Here is a 17,379-nt window from a genome sequence, read left to right as displayed (position 1 = left end):
TGATAGAGAGTGTGGAGATGATCACTTTAACTATGTGTCTGAAATCTTCAACCAATCTAGGAACCTTGTCTCAGCCGTTTGTTCAGCCTAACGGACAGACTTTTTGAAGTAATTTTCTTATCATGCTGTCAGCCACCAACAAAATTCTGATACAATCCTGGAAGTCTGAGACACCTCCAATATTCAATAGGTGGCTAAAGGGATACACTTAGAAATACAGCAGATGTAGATAGAGCAGGTGTCTTTCAGAAAATTTGCTTACCAATTATCAGTCTAATCGCAAAGTTATATTGAATCCTTTTTGGTCCTGCATATTAACAATAACAGTTGTACTATGAACACTTTTAATTCAAGTAATAATGTATCCTAGTTTATATGTGAGCCTCTGACCATTGTTCAGTTGGTTTTGCGTACCTTTATCTTCTAGGTCTGAAAAAACAATAAAGAAATGGTTAAAACAAATGACTGACACGTGCCCTAACACTGGCAGGTGTTATGACCTTTATACTAATACTAGGGCTTGATACATGCTACAGACCATCCAGGAAGTTTTTACTTTTTATAAGCCTGTTAAACACTAATGTGTCTGTGCATTGTAACCATACAGTTTATGAATGCACTTTGCTAATCAAGCTAGCTAGCATTATGCACTGTTAGGGGTGTGGCTGCCATGTGTGAAAGAAGTGAAAGATGAGACATTTTTTCCTGTTCATTTGCAGATGCTTCCAGTGGTTTAGTGGTTGATAAATTTGCTTAGAAAGCAAAAGGTCAATAGTTTACTTCCACTTTGGAAACTCCAAACGGGTTGCGTCAGGAAGGACATCTGGTGTAAAACTGCCAAATCAAGCATGCCTATGACAAGGGAGCAGCTGAAACAACTTTTAGAGTTTATTGGTAAAAGACCCCAAAGATTTGGCTGATTTGTTTCAACTGTTAGTACATTTTGTTTTTAGCTTGTTTTTTCTAAAGTTAGCATCATATTTAATATTTGAATTACGCATGCACTTTGTTACCAAATTAGCTACATGTTAGCATTAACACTGGGTAAATCCCAGGATCTACCCTTCCCTCCAATAATGCTCATGATGGAGTTAACAGACAATCATGCCAGAAACCAAACTCAAGTATTTAAAAAAATGGTAAAAACAAATATGAGTGGCAGCCGATTTCAATTTTATTTTTTAAATGTTGACTTTCTCTAGTTTTGAACTGGCTTTACACATTGGTAGTAAATGCTAGTAAAGGACTTTGCAAATGTACAGTTCTTTTCACAATTTGTATCTTAAGTACATATAATTAACAGTATTTTCTATTTCAGAAAAAGCATGCTGACTGCCATTCATCTGTTTCTTTGTGACACTTGATTTGCCGCTTTCTACTGATCAAATGACGCTCACAAAAATGTCAAAATCTCGTACTTTCACTGTGCCTTCTGTTTTTTCACCCCAAACATTTGTCATGTAGTATTCTGTTTCAACAGTAGATGTCACCCTTGACTTCAGCATGGGGACAGACTTTTTTAGACACTTTCAAGTCAAGATGAAACTGCCACTGTGTTGTGCAACTCTTACTCAGGAAAAAAAAGTCACACCCAAATGTGTGCAGAAATATTTATTGTAGCAAGCTCAACATCACCAAGAACATGACAATGACCACACGTGTTGTCGGGATCTATTATTGCCGAGCTCTGAAGGCTGTGAACTGATGGAGAATTTTAAATGGAGTCTATGAGCAACACTGCTCGTCTCCTATGAACCTTTTGGTCTGTAGACCATTAAAGAGAAGTAAGTCTGTCCTCCCACAGTATGAGCTAGGGGATGTCCCTACAGATTGCCTCACAAATTGCACACAGCGAGCCATCACATTGCCGTAAGAGTCCCATAGCAGACAAATCTTGGCTACGTTTGGGAAGAGCCTGACTCACCCTAAGTTGGCATGGCCCTATCTTAAATGGACTGGAGAAGAAAAGCAACATTACACATCACTTTTTCCATTTAGTGTTGATGAATAGCTTTATTTTATTTTTTTATTTGTAGCTTTTGCTCGTTGTTTTATGTATGTATTATAAATCTTTTTAAAAACGAATACTGTGCAACAAGCTTCTAACCTGGAAGGCGTACCCTGAATAGGTGGTCTTAGAGAAGAGCTGTTTATAAATCTCTACATGATGAAAGAAGTCTCATGAGGAGGAAATAAATTCCCTAATGTGACTCTAAGTAGAACTTCAATGCCCTCTTGTGGACTGTTTGACAAGAATTTTCTGCATACCTTAAGAAGCACAGCTACTACAGATTAAACTGAATTCTCTTAATCCTGCAATCTGCCAAAGTAAGAATGCATTTATGAACAGAGGATGATGTTTGTTTGTTATTTTCATTTGTTAGGGATTATGTGATATCAGGACAGCTTTATAATGCTGCTTCGTCAAGAAACCATCATATCAAGTTTCAGGTCAAACTCATAAATCTAATCTTGATCTGAAAACATATGAAGTGTCACATTATTATGTTGAACAGTATGAAATGTTCTCTAGTGGAAATAAACCAGCCTGGTTAGTAAATTTGCAATGCTAAAACAATTACATTTTCTCTTTAGGTCAGTGCTGCAAAGGTTGCTACACATAACCTGAGCTACATCAAGCTCTGCTCATTGGTTCATCCTTTTGTTCATCCTGCTTCTGTCTGATCTGAACTGGTATGACAATCTCATTGCCTGGGATGCTGCTTGAGGTCCCTGGCACAGGGGCCTCTACAGACAGGACTCCATCTGCAGACAGGGATGAACTGATCTGCTGCAAGTCAACCCCCTGTGGCAACCTTAATGAAATGAAAAGAAAGTTGGTAAGCAACTAACAGAACAGTGTATTTGTAACATATATATGTTTAACACATTTTGAGAGACTAATTAAATAGATTACAACCTATATATATATATATACAAACTCTATTATTGCTGCAGAATCATCTGTGTATGTGTTGATATCCTCACCTTCTGTAAGCTATACATACTGTTTAAAAGTATTGTGCCACCCCTCATTTCTTTATAGTTTCCTTCCAAGGAATCAGATTTTCTTATAATTTCTGAAAGTGATCTTGAGCAATAGCCATCCAATAGTTTCTGAAGGTCTTTCAAAGTTTTTCCTTTGTTAAGCTGGTACATCTCAGCCTAGTGTGCAGTGTGTCCTTAAAAAAGTTGAGGAAATTGAAAAACTGGAGGACAAAAGAAGAAGTGGCAAGCATAAAACACCGTCTAAAGCAGAAGACCGGTATCTGAAAATGATGTCCTTAAGAAACAGGGGGAAAATCCAGCAGAGACGAAACGTAGGACCTAACGGGTGCAACTGATCCTTCTGTTGATTTGCGTGTTCACCAGAGCCCGGACCTAAATGTTATTGAAGCAGTGTGGACTCATGTTAACAGAGAAGAGAACAAAAGGCAGCCAACATCCAAAGAAGAGCTTTGAATGTCCTTCAAGAAGCCTGGAGAACTGTTCCTTAAAACTGCTTATAGAAATTCTCAGAAAGCTTCAAACTGTGTAGACAGATAAAGGTAGTCATACTAAATATTGACTTTCAAGCTCATTCGAATGATAAAAACTCTGAACGGAAAACTCTTATATACTTAATGTTTGCATGTATGTTTTAATGGGGCTGTTGTCCACATCGGCAAACTCCATACCCGATACGCACGTGTTTTTATGGTGTGAAGATATGAAGTTTCATGTGCTTCTCTGTGCTGAGGTGTGGGTTTTTTTTCTGTTCTCAAACTGCTCTCCTGTAGGAGCTCAGTCTGAGAGGAGTTCTTTTTCTCCTTGTCTCCCCTCATGTATTGTATTTCATTGTTTTTCTTACCATCCTACCTGTTTCCGATCTGTCTTCCCAATGTGATGTAATGCATTTATGGTCGGAAGGGGTCAAATTTTCACTGCAGGTAACATGTATGTGTAACATTGCATGTGAAAAATAAAGGCTTGATTGATTGATTAGTAAATCACTATAGCTATTTCCCAATTTCCAAGAAAAGATAAATAGAAATGACTCACAGTGTTCTCTGACAACCTACTTGTATTTACGAGTGAAGCACCTTGAAACCAGTCCATGCTCATCCTGTCTTTCTTCGTGGGTTCCTTGAAATGAAAAAGAAGCAAACAAAAGTGTTTTTTACACTTTTCATCACGTATTTCATCATAAATCTATCTTATGATCAAAAAAACTGACACTACCTGATATTTGTAAATAGCCCTCTTTGGTTGTGATTGTGATCTCTTCAGGTGAGAAGTGATTAACATCCAGATTAATCTTCCAGCTGTTTGGCCCTGTTTGGATCTCTGATACTCCACTTGTCAGTTGTCTCAATCCCTTCTGGTCTGTGGGTCGCATACCAATAAATGGGGGGAGAAGGGGACTTTGTGTGTACCCTGGCCATGAGAAAGATGCCAGTCTCTTCTTCGCCCAGTCTAGCCAGTCCAGATCACCGGGCTCCAGGAAGGGTGGAAGACCAAAATCCTGAGCAAAGATACGGCTCGGCTGTGTCCAGTTTGGAAAAGGATCCCATTCCACATCTCGGCGGAAAATTGGACGGGATAATATTTTATTTTCTTCACCCATATCCTAGAAAATCAGATCAATATGAAGGAACCGGTCTGCAAAGAGTTTCACTCCACTGTGACAAACAAGTCTCGTCTGATCACCAAGATCCAAACAACAGAGCAGCTGTATTTTTATTGCCTAACAGAAAGTGCGCAGGAGGTCCAAGGAAAGGCGTTCTTTGGCATCTGCATGGTCCAGTCTCACACTTTAAATACCCGGGTGGGTCATTTTAACACTTGCGTGGCAGTAAGAGTGATCCAAAGGATGAGAATGATTTATGAGATGAGCTGGGAGTTACTCCTCGGTTGCCCGGGACATGGAGGGGATAATGCTAATCATTTGTATTTATATCTCTGGAGTGTCTGTGGCAAGTTGTTGGTGAATGACTCTGGAAGCAAGGTTATTCAGCAGAGGCCTCTGCAGTCTTGTCACATACTGGTGCTCTTTGTCCAAAGAAACTACAGCCTTGGGTTGCGTGAGGGAACAGCACGTACATTCAGAGTAACACAGTAAACAACAGTGTTACGTTCACTTTCTGAACCCAAGATTGACTTGAAAAGATGAGATCAAATCGAGAACAATAACGCGATAAACGTGTGAGACAAACTGTTGTTTACCACAAACTAAAGACGTGTTTACAGCCAGGACAAAGCGACAGACTGAGAGACTGACGCAGTGGAGTGGTTGTGAGGAATTTCACATGCACAGATGAATCTGGGCAACAAGGGTGATATGCTGAACAAATAATGAACCGAGCTTGAGATTCATAAATCAACCAGGCATCTGAGGTGGAACTTTACTAATGAATTTATTAATGAGGAAATATCTGAAATCTTTTAAGAGCAAGAAGTCAAATTATCCCCAAAGGGCAGTTAAAGTGTATTTTAAGGACTGGAAAGTTGACATTACATTTATGGATCATCTGAGAATAAATACAGAAAGTTATTATTAGTACTCATATATAGGTATGACTAAAACAATCAGGACTAAATATAATCATTCTTAGGCATACACCTGAGCTGTAAGATGCCACGTCTTGGATTTAGTTGCTCTTAACATGTTATAATATTGTTTTCACCATACCAGTGTAAATGTACAGCACTGCAAAAGGCTCAGAAACTCACAGTAACAATGTGATGTTGGGTCTGAGTCATATGTGTGTGCCAAAAAACTGTGGTTAGTTTGATTCAAGAATAAGATTCACCTTCTCATATTATATTTTAATACAGTTTAAAAACAGCCAACTGTATAAGAGAATTTATTAACATTTAAGAAATACACAACCAAGAAAGTGCAGCGTTTTCTTCTCTACATACACAATAGTTCAAATATTTATATTAGTTTTTGACATAAGAGGAGTGGCAAGGAGCAGTTTGCTGGAGTTCATCAGTTTATCTAATAAACTGGGTGCTGTATTTTACTGAATGACTGAATGACATTAAAACAATACAAAACCCAAAAGAAATGCAACACAGTTTGACTTTTCAACACAAACGGAGGTTAAATGTGTTGCACTGTATGTAGATACTAACTGTGCAGAGGAACCTGTTCCCACAGGAGCAGCTAATCAACAGACAAAGCAACTGTTGGAGCCCCGAGTCCAACGAGTTGGTCGCCCGAGGACTGACAAACTTTAAATTGTCCAAAGTTTGCAATGGCAGTAGGAGAGACCTGACATCTATAAGGGGGACACACATAACTCCATCCAGCCCTGCTTCAAATACTGTTTAAACAAACCCAACAAAAGCAACTCAGCGACTATGAAGAGAAGTTATCTTATTGGGAGTGCTTAAAAATAGTGTTACACAACTACGTGCTGCTAATCAAGCCTTAAATATGGGGGCAGACACTTGTTTAACACATCAAACGTTTTCTTTTGTTTACCATAATTTAACTTAGCCAGCACAGGAGCCTGGTGTGTCCAGCTCTGCCTGAAATACCTGGGAGTCAGAATCACGACAACAGCAGTCAACTTATTAGTGTAGACAGGAGGCTGGAAGTATATAGAAGCTAGCAGTTATAGTATTAACAGTTCACATGCAGTCGACTTGGTCTTGGACATTGTTAATAAATAGACATAGCCTCTTCCATTTCTAGATTAATGTTTTACCCATTACCTGTTTAGCTAGATTAATGTTTAATCTACATTTATAGCTGTGTCATTGTGGATTCTCCCCTAAGCTCTAATGACTCTCCGTTTCTGCTGAGTGTTCATCTTTTCTGAAATTGAAAGGGATACAAAATAAAAGTTAACTCAACTTTCACTCAGCAACAGGTACTATAACATAATCCTGATAAAATGAGTGCATATCATCACTTTATTCATCCACTAATAAGATTAAGTAATATCTTACTGTACCTTTTACGTTTTCTGGAGTGGAGCACGATTACTGTTATGATCACAATTAGCGTCAGCGCTCCGATGACTGAACCAGCCACAATCCCTGTGGTATTACCTGAAGGCACAGATTTAAATGAGACTCTTTTCCCACTGAGTCAAGTTATCCAGGACAAATGGGGAAAAAATGGGACTTGATTGTTAAGTGTGTAAGAATCAAACAGGAACCACATGATTCAGAGTTTGATTTAGCTGAAAAACAAAGTAGAAAACATGATCTTTATATGTTTTTTAAAAAAAGGGTGCAAGTCTTATACGAGGGTATCATGTCCACAGTACAGATTTTGTATATTTGTGTGTTTGTTTTTTGTCCTCTCCAGCACACATCAAGTGCAACGAGACTTCTTGGAAAGATCTAAAAATAGCAACGGCACTGAAAATGATGCAACGGTGCATGAAAGGATGATCTTGAACACTAGACTGGCCAAAATTTCCTTCACTTTTCTACTTTGCTTTTTTGTATTGTTGTTGTTTTTACTTTTTTGTTCAGACAAAAGCATCTCAGCAACTATTCTGTAAATTGCTATTACAGACATTTGCAGGTCACAGATGAGAAATCCTGACTGTACCCTGACCTTTCATGTAAGAACATCAGCAGGCCAAATGCGTCATTATCAATAGAAAGATCTACAGCCTGACAATAAATCCTAATGGCTTTGGTAAACCTTTGGCCCTTGAAAGTTTGTAGGTTAGAAAATAATCTCCTGACGGGCATTATATGAGTTCAGTGAAATCTCTTTTGTTACTAGAGTTATTGCTCGTCCTCAGCTTTTATTTTTCTTCTAAAAAAAATTCTATCTGCTGCTGTACAGATGAGGAGAATCACCCTCCCCTTTGATGGCTGATATGGTGGAAAATCAATTCCAGATATTTAATTTTTGTGACCAGAAAAATTCAAACTGGTATCTCTAAGAGGATCGTGATGCGATGCTTTTACTTTTTCTATGCAAAAAACTGGGCTGTTAATTTAGGTTTTCGGTTTAGTCCTCATTCCTTTGAGAGCGGGATGCATGCACAATCTTTCCCATTCTTTGATTCGGCCTTTTCTGTGAAGACTTCTGTTTTTCATCAAATTTAGATCATTGCCTGCATATTATCTGATTGAACTGGGTGCTGATAAATGCACATCTTGAATGTCTAATCCTATGAGTAACAATTAAAAGCCTTCAATATTTCCTTGGGAAGTTACAGGGCAAGTGTGAGCGCTGAAGCTGAGCTTTTTTTTTGCTTATTCGCAAGGTTTATAGTACAAATCCAAACAAGAAATACCGGCAATATATTACAGTTGAAGAAGTAAGAAGATGCACGTCTCTTAACATCTCTTTGCACTGCATGTTTGTAACTACTAAATAAGTAAATAAGTAATGAAAAGGAGGCCCGTGGTTAAAAAAAAAAAAAAAAAAGGTAAGAGTGCTGCTACTTCTTCTGAGGTATTTTTCCAGTGACGCAATTTTTAAAATTAGGCATGTAATATGATTGATCAGATCCATCCTCGTGCTAAATCTTTGTTTTTACAATTTGACACGCTTGTATGAAAGTCATTTGATGATATTTTTGTGCATTTCACACTCCTTTGTCACCAATCATCTGTTGATTTCTGAAGATCAAAATCTTGCTATTTATTGATGTCATGATGTGTCCATACTGGAAGCCACGCAGCGTGTCTCCTCTCCAGACCACTGGCCGTCGGCCTGGCATAGTCGCACTGCTGATCCTTTGAGATTGTAGCCCTCATTGCAGGAAAGCCGCACCTTAGCTCCTTGTAAGTAGGTGGTTCCCTCCTTTTTCCCGTTATCAGGTGGTGAAAGCCACCCACAGGATAATACTGCAAAGTATGACAATGTCATACCAAGTGGTACATAATAAACAATGGAATATCTTTTGGATAATTTTTAAAGCTTTTTACCTGGTTTTAGATCCTCTACAAGAGAAACATGACTCTGGAAAGACATTCTCGTAGCATTTCCGATTCCTGGACTACGACCTACCAGGATGTCATACCTACAGCACATAAGCAAAGATCAGAAAATGAGATTTTATGTCTTTTAACAAGTTGTGCCATATACCATATTATTTCCCAGAACGCTACTCAGTATTTCTCATGTATTCCTGTGTGTGGCAGACAGTCAATGTGTAGTTTTTACACCCAGTGGAGGATAATATAATTGATGCACTGTACGTGTGACATCATCAGTGTGTTAGTAGCCGAATTAAACTTTATGTGCAAAATTAGCACACATTTATTTAACCGTTTAACATTTACTGACATATCTGAAGCAGATATGCTTCATAAAAACATTACACTTACATTCAGTTTGTTATTATAATAATAGAAGGCTAATCAAAGTTTTCACTCATACCTACAGAATTGAGAGCCTCCTCCGGAGCATATCGTTGCTGCCTGATTGGCGAGTGGATCATCTGGACTCTCAGGAACCAAAAACACTGGAATAAAACTGGTGTCATGTCTGGGGGCACGGTAATATGTTTCCAACAAGTATTCTGAATCATAGGTAAACAAGGCAGACTCATTGGCTATTGCCCCTGTAAGACAAAAACAGAGCTTTACCTTCATTTCCCACCACAAATATCATAGAAAAACATGCTCTAAGTATTAAAGCAGACACAACCCCTGACAGAGAGCATTATCACAAAAAAACTGATGGATTTAATTCATGTGACATCTTTTGGGGATTAAAAATGAAACCAACCACCACCTACCACAAAACTGCAGTTCCTTGGATGACCACTTGAGGTTAGTCTTTTTGCCTAATTTTGCCATCAAAGCAACAGGGGTGATTTCTTTTAAATAATGACATAAACGTTAGGGTTGATGTCTAGTTGACTGCACTAACCGACGGTTAAAGAAGTCTGTGTTCCAGTTTCCTTGATTGAAATTTCAGAGTTTTATTTTTATATTACTTTGTCAGTATCTGTCTATGTGCGATGCACTTTGCTAACCAAGCTTTCTGCTGTTTTCATGAAAGCTAGCATTGCACTCTACACTCCTGCCTAACAAAAACTGACTGGGTCAATAAACTTCTCAGGTAAGTGTTTACAGCGGTCAGGACAGTAAGCTGCATCTCCACATTCTTCTACAGGGGCAGGAAGTATCGTTGTAACCACAGCTATTGCCCCCTTGTGGCAAGTTTAAAGCACTTCGACACTGATCACACTTATCAGACCTGGAAGATATGTTCAGGTTTTATGTTTATGTTTATTGTGATATCACAGTGGAAAGGTCTCGCTGTCACAGGCTGAGAGCATGGGTGCAACTTGGACAGATTCACCCGTTAACATGCATATCTTTGGGAGGAACTGGAGTACCCAGAGGAAACCCTGCACAGGACTCCATTCTGTGAGGCGACAATGAAAACCACTCTATCCCTGTACCAGTGCTGTTCTGTCTTTCAACCACCTCAAATCTTAGATTTGCCAACTGTTACCCTTCCTTCAGAAAAATTAAGTAACAATAGCAGTTTTCCCACAAATTAGTGATGTAAAGGTTTAGCGATTTCTTACAGCTGGCCCCAAAGCTGAACAGCTCCTCTGGATTGCTGGAGTTCTGCACAACACTCCCATTGCTGAAAACAAGGTCATCTTTGGCATCACCATTCATCTTTCCCAAAAGTCCAAGAGTGGCATCTTTAAAATCCTCTGGCAGGAGCACAGTGGTTGTCATGGTTCCCTCTCTCTGTCTGACTTCCACCCCGGCTCCAGAGGGAAACATCACAGTCACATTTGTAGACGTAGGAGAAAACAGAAATGCACCTACGAGAGAATAAAAGACAGGTTGTGCCATTAAAACAGTGCTTTATAGATTTCTGCAGTGTTGGAAGAAGTACTCAGCCTTTACTTATATAACATATAAGACAGCACCTGATATAAGTATATGGCTGTTATCCCTTTCGAGGTGGTTGCCTTGAGCCTCTTACATTTAAGTCACTCCATGCAAACACCAACCGTTCAAAATGAAATTCATACAGGAGTCACATGAGTTTTAAAGGACAGCTACTGAGCAAATATTGTGTTGGCGTTGCTGTTTCAATGCACTGCGAGCCACTGCACATTTGCAGATCTCCACAATGGCTTGCCTCACAGTGGAGGACATTTGGGCTGGCTGTTGTCCTTCATATGTCAAGACGTTGCAGAAGAGGTCAGCACTGATGGGGAGCAGTTTCACTGTTCACAAACTTGTACATGTTGAAATAATAAGGAAGATGCTCCTGGTCAGGCTCTAGACCTCATGCTCCTTCATAATAATAGTCAGTGTCATAGCTGTACACGCAAGGCCTCAAGGCCTTCGACACAGAAGCTGATGTTTTTTCTCCACACAAGTATGAACTTTTTGATTTCGCCGTGTGAAACCTGTGAATTCAAATCTTTACAGAAGAAAGCGTAAAACTGGGTTTTTAGCAAACTGATATTGAAAGTAAAATCAGCTGCACAATAGAAAACACAATGTTACAAGAGTACGAGAGCCCACAAGTACACTCACTTCCAAAGAAAATGTTTGGAGTGAATACAGTTTTTAAAAGGGTTCCAAATAAAACCAGTTTGTTTCATCATGAGGAATAAGATAAATCAGTTTCTCACCGTATAAGTCCATCCAGGTCTGCTCAGTAAATGAGAGCGTTTTCTGGTTGAGCAGCACTTCGAGGTCACTGTTACCACTGACCAGCCGTACCTCGATGATGTCAGAGGACGCTTCTCTCATAGCAACAGATGACAGCTTTGTGGCGTTGGTTGTTTCTAATAGTGGTATAATCAGGTAAATAAACTGCTGTAATAGTTTTCTTCTTCAGTGACAGCATTTGTGGAGCATTGTTCACAGTGGTAGTGTTAAAGTTCACTGGCTCACCCGTCACAGGCTCTGTTCTGCCTTGGATTGTCAGCTGCTTTTCCGCTGATGTCACCAAAGTGTATTCCCCTTTGCCGTTGAAGGAGTAGCTAGTGCCGTCAAATGTTATGAAGTGAGGGTCTCCAAAGACCACAGCTGACATTAAACACACAACAAAAATAAAGACACTAAAAACGAATCTTGTGAAACACGCTGTAATACCAGGGCTAACTCACCTGACTGGGGGGACTTGTAACGCCTGCAGTCACTGGAGGGCCGGTGTTTGAAGTAGTAATGGCAGTTGTCAGACCAGAGGCAGCAGTAATAGAAGCTGAGGACATCGTATATCCAGTGAGACTGTCCAGGGATTCGAGGAGGTTTCTTGTAAGGAGGTGAACCCCAGTCATGCGCTCGGTCTGGAGTACTACCCCCAATCGAGTCTGCTGCCAGGACCTGAGCGCCGGTGCTGTCGTAGCAGCACTGCTGTCCTGCTCCGTACTTGGGACTGTGGACAAATTTCCCAAACAGTGTCAGTAAAATCTGTTAAAGCCAAAGGCAAAAAAAACCAATTTAAACAAGACTCCACAGTCATTCTAGTGGGCAGCACAAGCTTATAACAAGAACATAATACTGCATGATACTGTTTTTAACATATCTGACTTTTTTTCTAGAGTGTTGGCATTTTTTTACATGCGTGAATAAATAATAAGCTAAAAAGGAAATTCTGAGAATTTTCTAAATATGTATTTATAAATCCAAATGCAAGACTATGTTTCTCTAATACATACAGTATGATGACCACTTTTTTAGGCCAAAACACAAAACGTTTTGTGTATTTTTAGGTGCAATCTTAAAAATGTAACCAACAGAAATAAACTTTGCACTAATCTAATTAATGAGACAGGAGCATAGGAGCGACACAAACTGATCCAACGTTGAAAAATCAAAAACTCAACTCAAACAAACCAAGTGCAAGTTAGACAGTGAGTAGGAGTTTGTTTGCAATGTTTGATCAATAAAGTAACCTCAAAAATAAGCTACTGTACAACAGAGGTGTGCGTGTGATCATAAATAAAGATTTTGCCACAAAGACTAGACATAGTCTAGACTGGATATAATAGAAAATATTATATTCTCGGAATGCATGACACTGACTGTATCTGGCGAGGATGATATACATGTGTGTGTTTCATTAACATAATAAGAATTACTCTGAATTCACTCTCACACACTGGTGGAGGCAAGCTACGGTTGTAGCCACAGCTGCCCTGGGGCAGACTGACAGAAGCGAGGCTGCCATATCGCGCCATCGGCCACTTTGGCCAAAACCAGGCGGTAGGGTAAAGTGTCTTGCCAAGGACACAATGACCAGGACAGAGAGCCCGGGGATCGAACCAGCGACCTTCCAGTTACAGATGCACTTCCCAACCCCCTGAGCCACAGTCACCCCAACTGTTGCGCATTTATTGAGTAGGACTATAGTTAGTCATTTAGCTAGTTAGTTATAATTATGGGTTATGGGCTATGGTTAGTACCTACATCAAAACTTAACTGGTGTAATGCATGATGTTTAACTGCAGCGCCCTGACAGTAAGTGGATATATGGTAATGAAAGCACAAAGTGTACTACTGCTCACTATCAGCCCAAATATAAAAATAAACAAGTGAAAACATGAGCCCTATTTTGTTATATGATTTGTTTTAACTTAAAACAAATACTTTAAAATGAAAAAAAAAACTTTATTCTGCACATATGCTACGTATTTTCCTAATTCGAATGCATATGTGGGGTTTAAAATACTTGAACTCTGGGCACCACTCTAACCAGAAGACTCACCTGGCTTGTATAGCCCTCACACAGTGAACACTCCCAGGATGGTAGGTGCACACACTCCCTTTCTCTATATCACACCCATAGTCAGTCTGAGGAGAAAGATAAAATGTCTGTGACCTGGCAGCCAAATGTGCAATTCACTGTGATCACGTGTTCACTGTAACTTTGAAAACATATCCCATGTCTGGCTTATTGTTGAAAAAATGGAGATGTTATGTTGCAGTTTGTGAATAACTTTCTATTGTGCAACCTGAAGTAAGGAGATCAGCTTCCCGTTTGAAAATAGCAAGTGCTGTGGATGATGGGTAGAGGTGTTGTAACCCAGTCCAGAAGCTTAATTCTTCCATGAACAATAAAACCATACAAATTTTTGATTATATTATAACATCCTTATTTGTGAGGCAATAACATCTGAAATGTTCAGCTTTCATGTTCTCATAAATAATTAAGAGAGACCTTCATAAACTGATAAGCAATGACCATTTACAAACGATAACAGCTACTGATAATCATCATAGACATGTGAAGTAATTACACACGTTTAGTTTCTGCATTAAAAATCTAAACTGCTGATGATCTCTCAGTCCCCTAAATCCCAAATATATTTTTTAGGCTTTTTTTAGTTCCAGCTTCTATGCATGAGGTTTTTTTTCCAGTGTCTCTCTTCATCTCTTTGTCCAGTGTTCAGTTCATTTGTGTTCAGTGTTTCTATTTATTCCCATGTTTTACTTTGTTTCCCATGCATTGTTTTTGGTTTTACTTCCTGCCTGTTATTTACCTTAACTGTGTTTTGCTGTGTTTAGTTTCCCTCCCGTTTCCACTTAGCTCGTTACCTCGTGTGTATTTATAGCCTCAGTTTGACTGTGTTCTTTGTTTTGTCTGTTAGGTTCTCATGCGTTCTCCATTGTGCTTCCTTTTTACTGTCTGTAGTTGTTCCCTTCTTCCTTAGCAGTTGGACTTAAAAAGTACAGTTTTTGCATTGCTGTTACAAATGTGTGCAACCAAGTTTTTATTTTCTGCTCCTCTCACTTACATGAAACCTGCCTGTGTCTGCTCTCGCTTGAGCCAGCGTGCAGGGGCAGTCTATGATCTCACTGAGGAAGTTGGGCAGCTGATTTTCCAGCTCATCCCATGCCAGACATTTATCCAGGGCCCAGCCTGCTGAGTCCTTCCTGAAATTCTCCTCCAGATGCCACGCCAGAGCGTGATCCTCGGTCCACGCTGCCTGGACATTCCTGAGCATAACCAACAGAACTTTTTGTACACCTCAATTGTAAAAGAGATATTACATGTAGAAATTAAATTTTTAGACTTAAATATTTTTCAGGCTTCAACTTGTAGGATTTAGGGCATTCTTTTGGCAGAGGTGAAATTTATATCCATGTATAATTTCTTTTGTGTATAATCAAACATAATATGTGTATTCATTACTTTAGAAATATCAGAAAGCACACACCAAAGACTAGAGGCTTTTTTACATTTAGAAAAGGAGGGTGAAAGGAACCTATCCCCATTCGCCACACAGTGGAACACTAAATGCTAATAAATATTGATCTTTGGACGATGAAAATCCTTAATCATTAAAACAGTCGCCTATATACCACAGAGAGTGTTTGCACGTACCACATGCCGTCAGGATGGCTGCTGGAGCTGACGCGCACAGAGCCGAGCTCCGAAGATGAAAAGCTGTTCTCTGCTGGTTTGGGCAAAAAGCTGAAGGAGCCATTATTAGGATGATCCTTTGCAAGAGAGTATAAATAATGCCATTCACCCAGCCAGTACTCTGTATAGGGCTCTCCTACAGAGAAACACTGTGGTTAAAATCATGTATTTCTCCAGTCAACAAACTCATGTGAGCTATAAAGTGTATGTAGAGAATTTCACCAACCTGTTTCCCTGTATCCCCAAAGCTCTATATTGACCTTTTCTGCTCTTACTAAAGAGGTATTCCACGTCATCTCAAGAGTGCCTCCAACATTAGGTGTGCCATAGTACTGCCATTTTGTTGAGTTGTCCAGAATCGCCTTGAACTTAGAATCTAGCTTACCGGTATGAACTGCAACAGCACAAAAAATCATGGTTAATGTGATCTCCATATCAAATGGAAACTGATGGGTTCTAATAACACCCGTAAGAGTATCTAGCGGGTATTATACCTGAAAGCCAAGTTCCGGCTCTAGTGAATGTAGTGCCATTGTCTGATGAAATCTCAAAAGGAATCCATCCTGTTTCATATAACAGCGGGGAGATACAATGGCCTGTCCCTCCGTCATCCACATATCCCACCGTACTAATGTTGCCATTGAACCTGCCATAATAAAAGAATGATTAGCAGGGTTCTGATCTGTATTTAAACTCTTTAATGTTAACATAAATAACACAGTTGTCCATGAAAGTCCATTGGATTCGGTTATTTTACATGAATAAAATGTTCACTTATAAGCTCTACAGAACTACAGATGTCTTACCTGCATTCAATCTCTGAAGCCGTTTCGAAACTTGCATCAAGTATAATAAAATCTGTGCCACCGAAAAGAGACCCAGAATATGGAGATATATCCACGCAGTACTCTTTATAGTCTGCGCAACAGTTCGCCAGAGATGTGCATGTAGTGTGGCATGAACATGAGTCCAAGTTTTTCCCACAGTTCTTTTCACATGTTTGTCCTGTTCAAAATAAATGACAGAAGCTCAGGTGTGGAGTCTTGTGTGAAAGAAAAGGCAAAATATTCCACTCTAACATGTGGATTAAAGTGTTGATTCAGCTGATTTGGCTCATTATCGAACATTATGATGGATTCACGAAATATTTTAATCAGTTTTACATTATTTTGTTATAGTAAAGTTGTATCATTTAAAATATATAGGCTTTTTTGTGAGAACTGTTGTTGCAAATTTACTACTCACTACATCATGACTGAAAACCAGAGACCGCACATTTCTTGATGATGTTGTTATATATATATATCATACAGTGCACTTACCTGACGTGCTGGAGATGCATGAAAACAGAAGGGCAACTATTACAGCTGTGAACCTTCCCATCATGACAGAGCCAAACTGTCAGCCAAGATTTCGACTACACACTCCTGGCTGCTGTTTTACTTTTGTCCCACATATATATATGCTCAGTATTTTTCTAAACCTTGGACCTTTGATAATCTGCGTGTACAAGCATCTGTTTAATCATCAACAACTGGATAACATTTAAGGCTTAACCTTCACGTGCCTCCTTTCAACGATGTCTCGCGTCACACTAATCACACTTGAAAAGATTTATAGTCACATTTAGCTAAAGATACAATGCATCTACAGATATGGAGATATAAAAGAACAAATGTTAACCATCTTCAATAAAACACAATAGAGTATTTTAGTTAGTGGTTCTCTAGTGCGGGCCTCTAGTGGTGGGGCAAAGTGCCTCTGCAAGAGGGCGTGAAATAAAGTAAAATAAATAACTGATCAAGGGAGAATAAACAAAGAGTTTGCTAATGGTATCTTGCTATTTATTTCATATTTACACGTTTACAAATGATTAATACAAAAATTGGGTTTGGGGGCATGAACCCACATGAACATCACAGCCTGCAATTAAACTAACTTACTAACTAACTGAAACAGTTTTATGCATCCTGATGTGCCAGAATCTTGAACCACAGTTCACAGACAGACAGTTTTATAGTACAGTGGTCCCTCGTTTATCGCGAGAGTTACGTTCT

General features: G+C 39.3%; 2 protein-coding genes across 2 annotated transcripts; both read right to left on the bottom strand.

Annotated features, from left to right (window-relative positions):
* Positions 1 to 2,635: 2,635 nt before the first annotated feature.
* LOC146628972 (heat shock protein beta-1-like) lies at positions 2,636 to 4,635 on the bottom strand. Its single transcript, XM_085358249.1, has 3 exons — positions 4,222 to 4,635; positions 4,062 to 4,125; positions 2,636 to 2,816 (listed from the first exon to the last, which is right to left on the bottom strand). The coding sequence occupies exons 1-3, from the start codon at positions 4,604 to 4,606 to the stop codon at positions 2,636 to 2,638; spliced, it is 630 nt and encodes a 209-aa protein (XP_085214375.1). The 5' UTR covers positions 4,607 to 4,635.
* A 2,124-nt stretch (positions 4,636 to 6,759) lies between these two features.
* LOC146628971 (sushi domain-containing protein 2-like) lies at positions 6,760 to 16,734 on the bottom strand. Its single transcript, XM_085359764.1, has 16 exons — positions 16,645 to 16,734; positions 16,129 to 16,327; positions 15,817 to 15,968; positions 15,549 to 15,716; positions 15,284 to 15,458; positions 14,694 to 14,895; positions 13,664 to 13,749; positions 12,063 to 12,331; positions 11,848 to 11,982; positions 11,583 to 11,738; positions 10,509 to 10,757; positions 9,347 to 9,530; positions 8,893 to 8,987; positions 8,632 to 8,811; positions 6,948 to 7,044; positions 6,760 to 6,808 (listed from the first exon to the last, which is right to left on the bottom strand). Exons 1-16 carry the CDS (start codon positions 16,706 to 16,708, stop codon positions 6,772 to 6,774), a joined length of 2,448 nt encoding a protein of 815 aa, XP_085215890.1. The 5' UTR covers positions 16,709 to 16,734; the 3' UTR covers positions 6,760 to 6,771.
* Positions 16,735 to 17,379: the final 645 nt, after the last annotated feature.

Source organism: Diplotaxodon limnothrissa, linkage group LG7 (assembly GCF_057381915.1).
Source record: "Diplotaxodon limnothrissa isolate DT_005_m linkage group LG7, D_limnothrissa_male_GT1.1, whole genome shotgun sequence".
Taxonomy (NCBI): domain Eukaryota; kingdom Metazoa; phylum Chordata; class Actinopteri; order Cichliformes; family Cichlidae; genus Diplotaxodon; species Diplotaxodon limnothrissa.
This window is presented reverse-complemented; position numbering and strand designations above follow the sequence as displayed.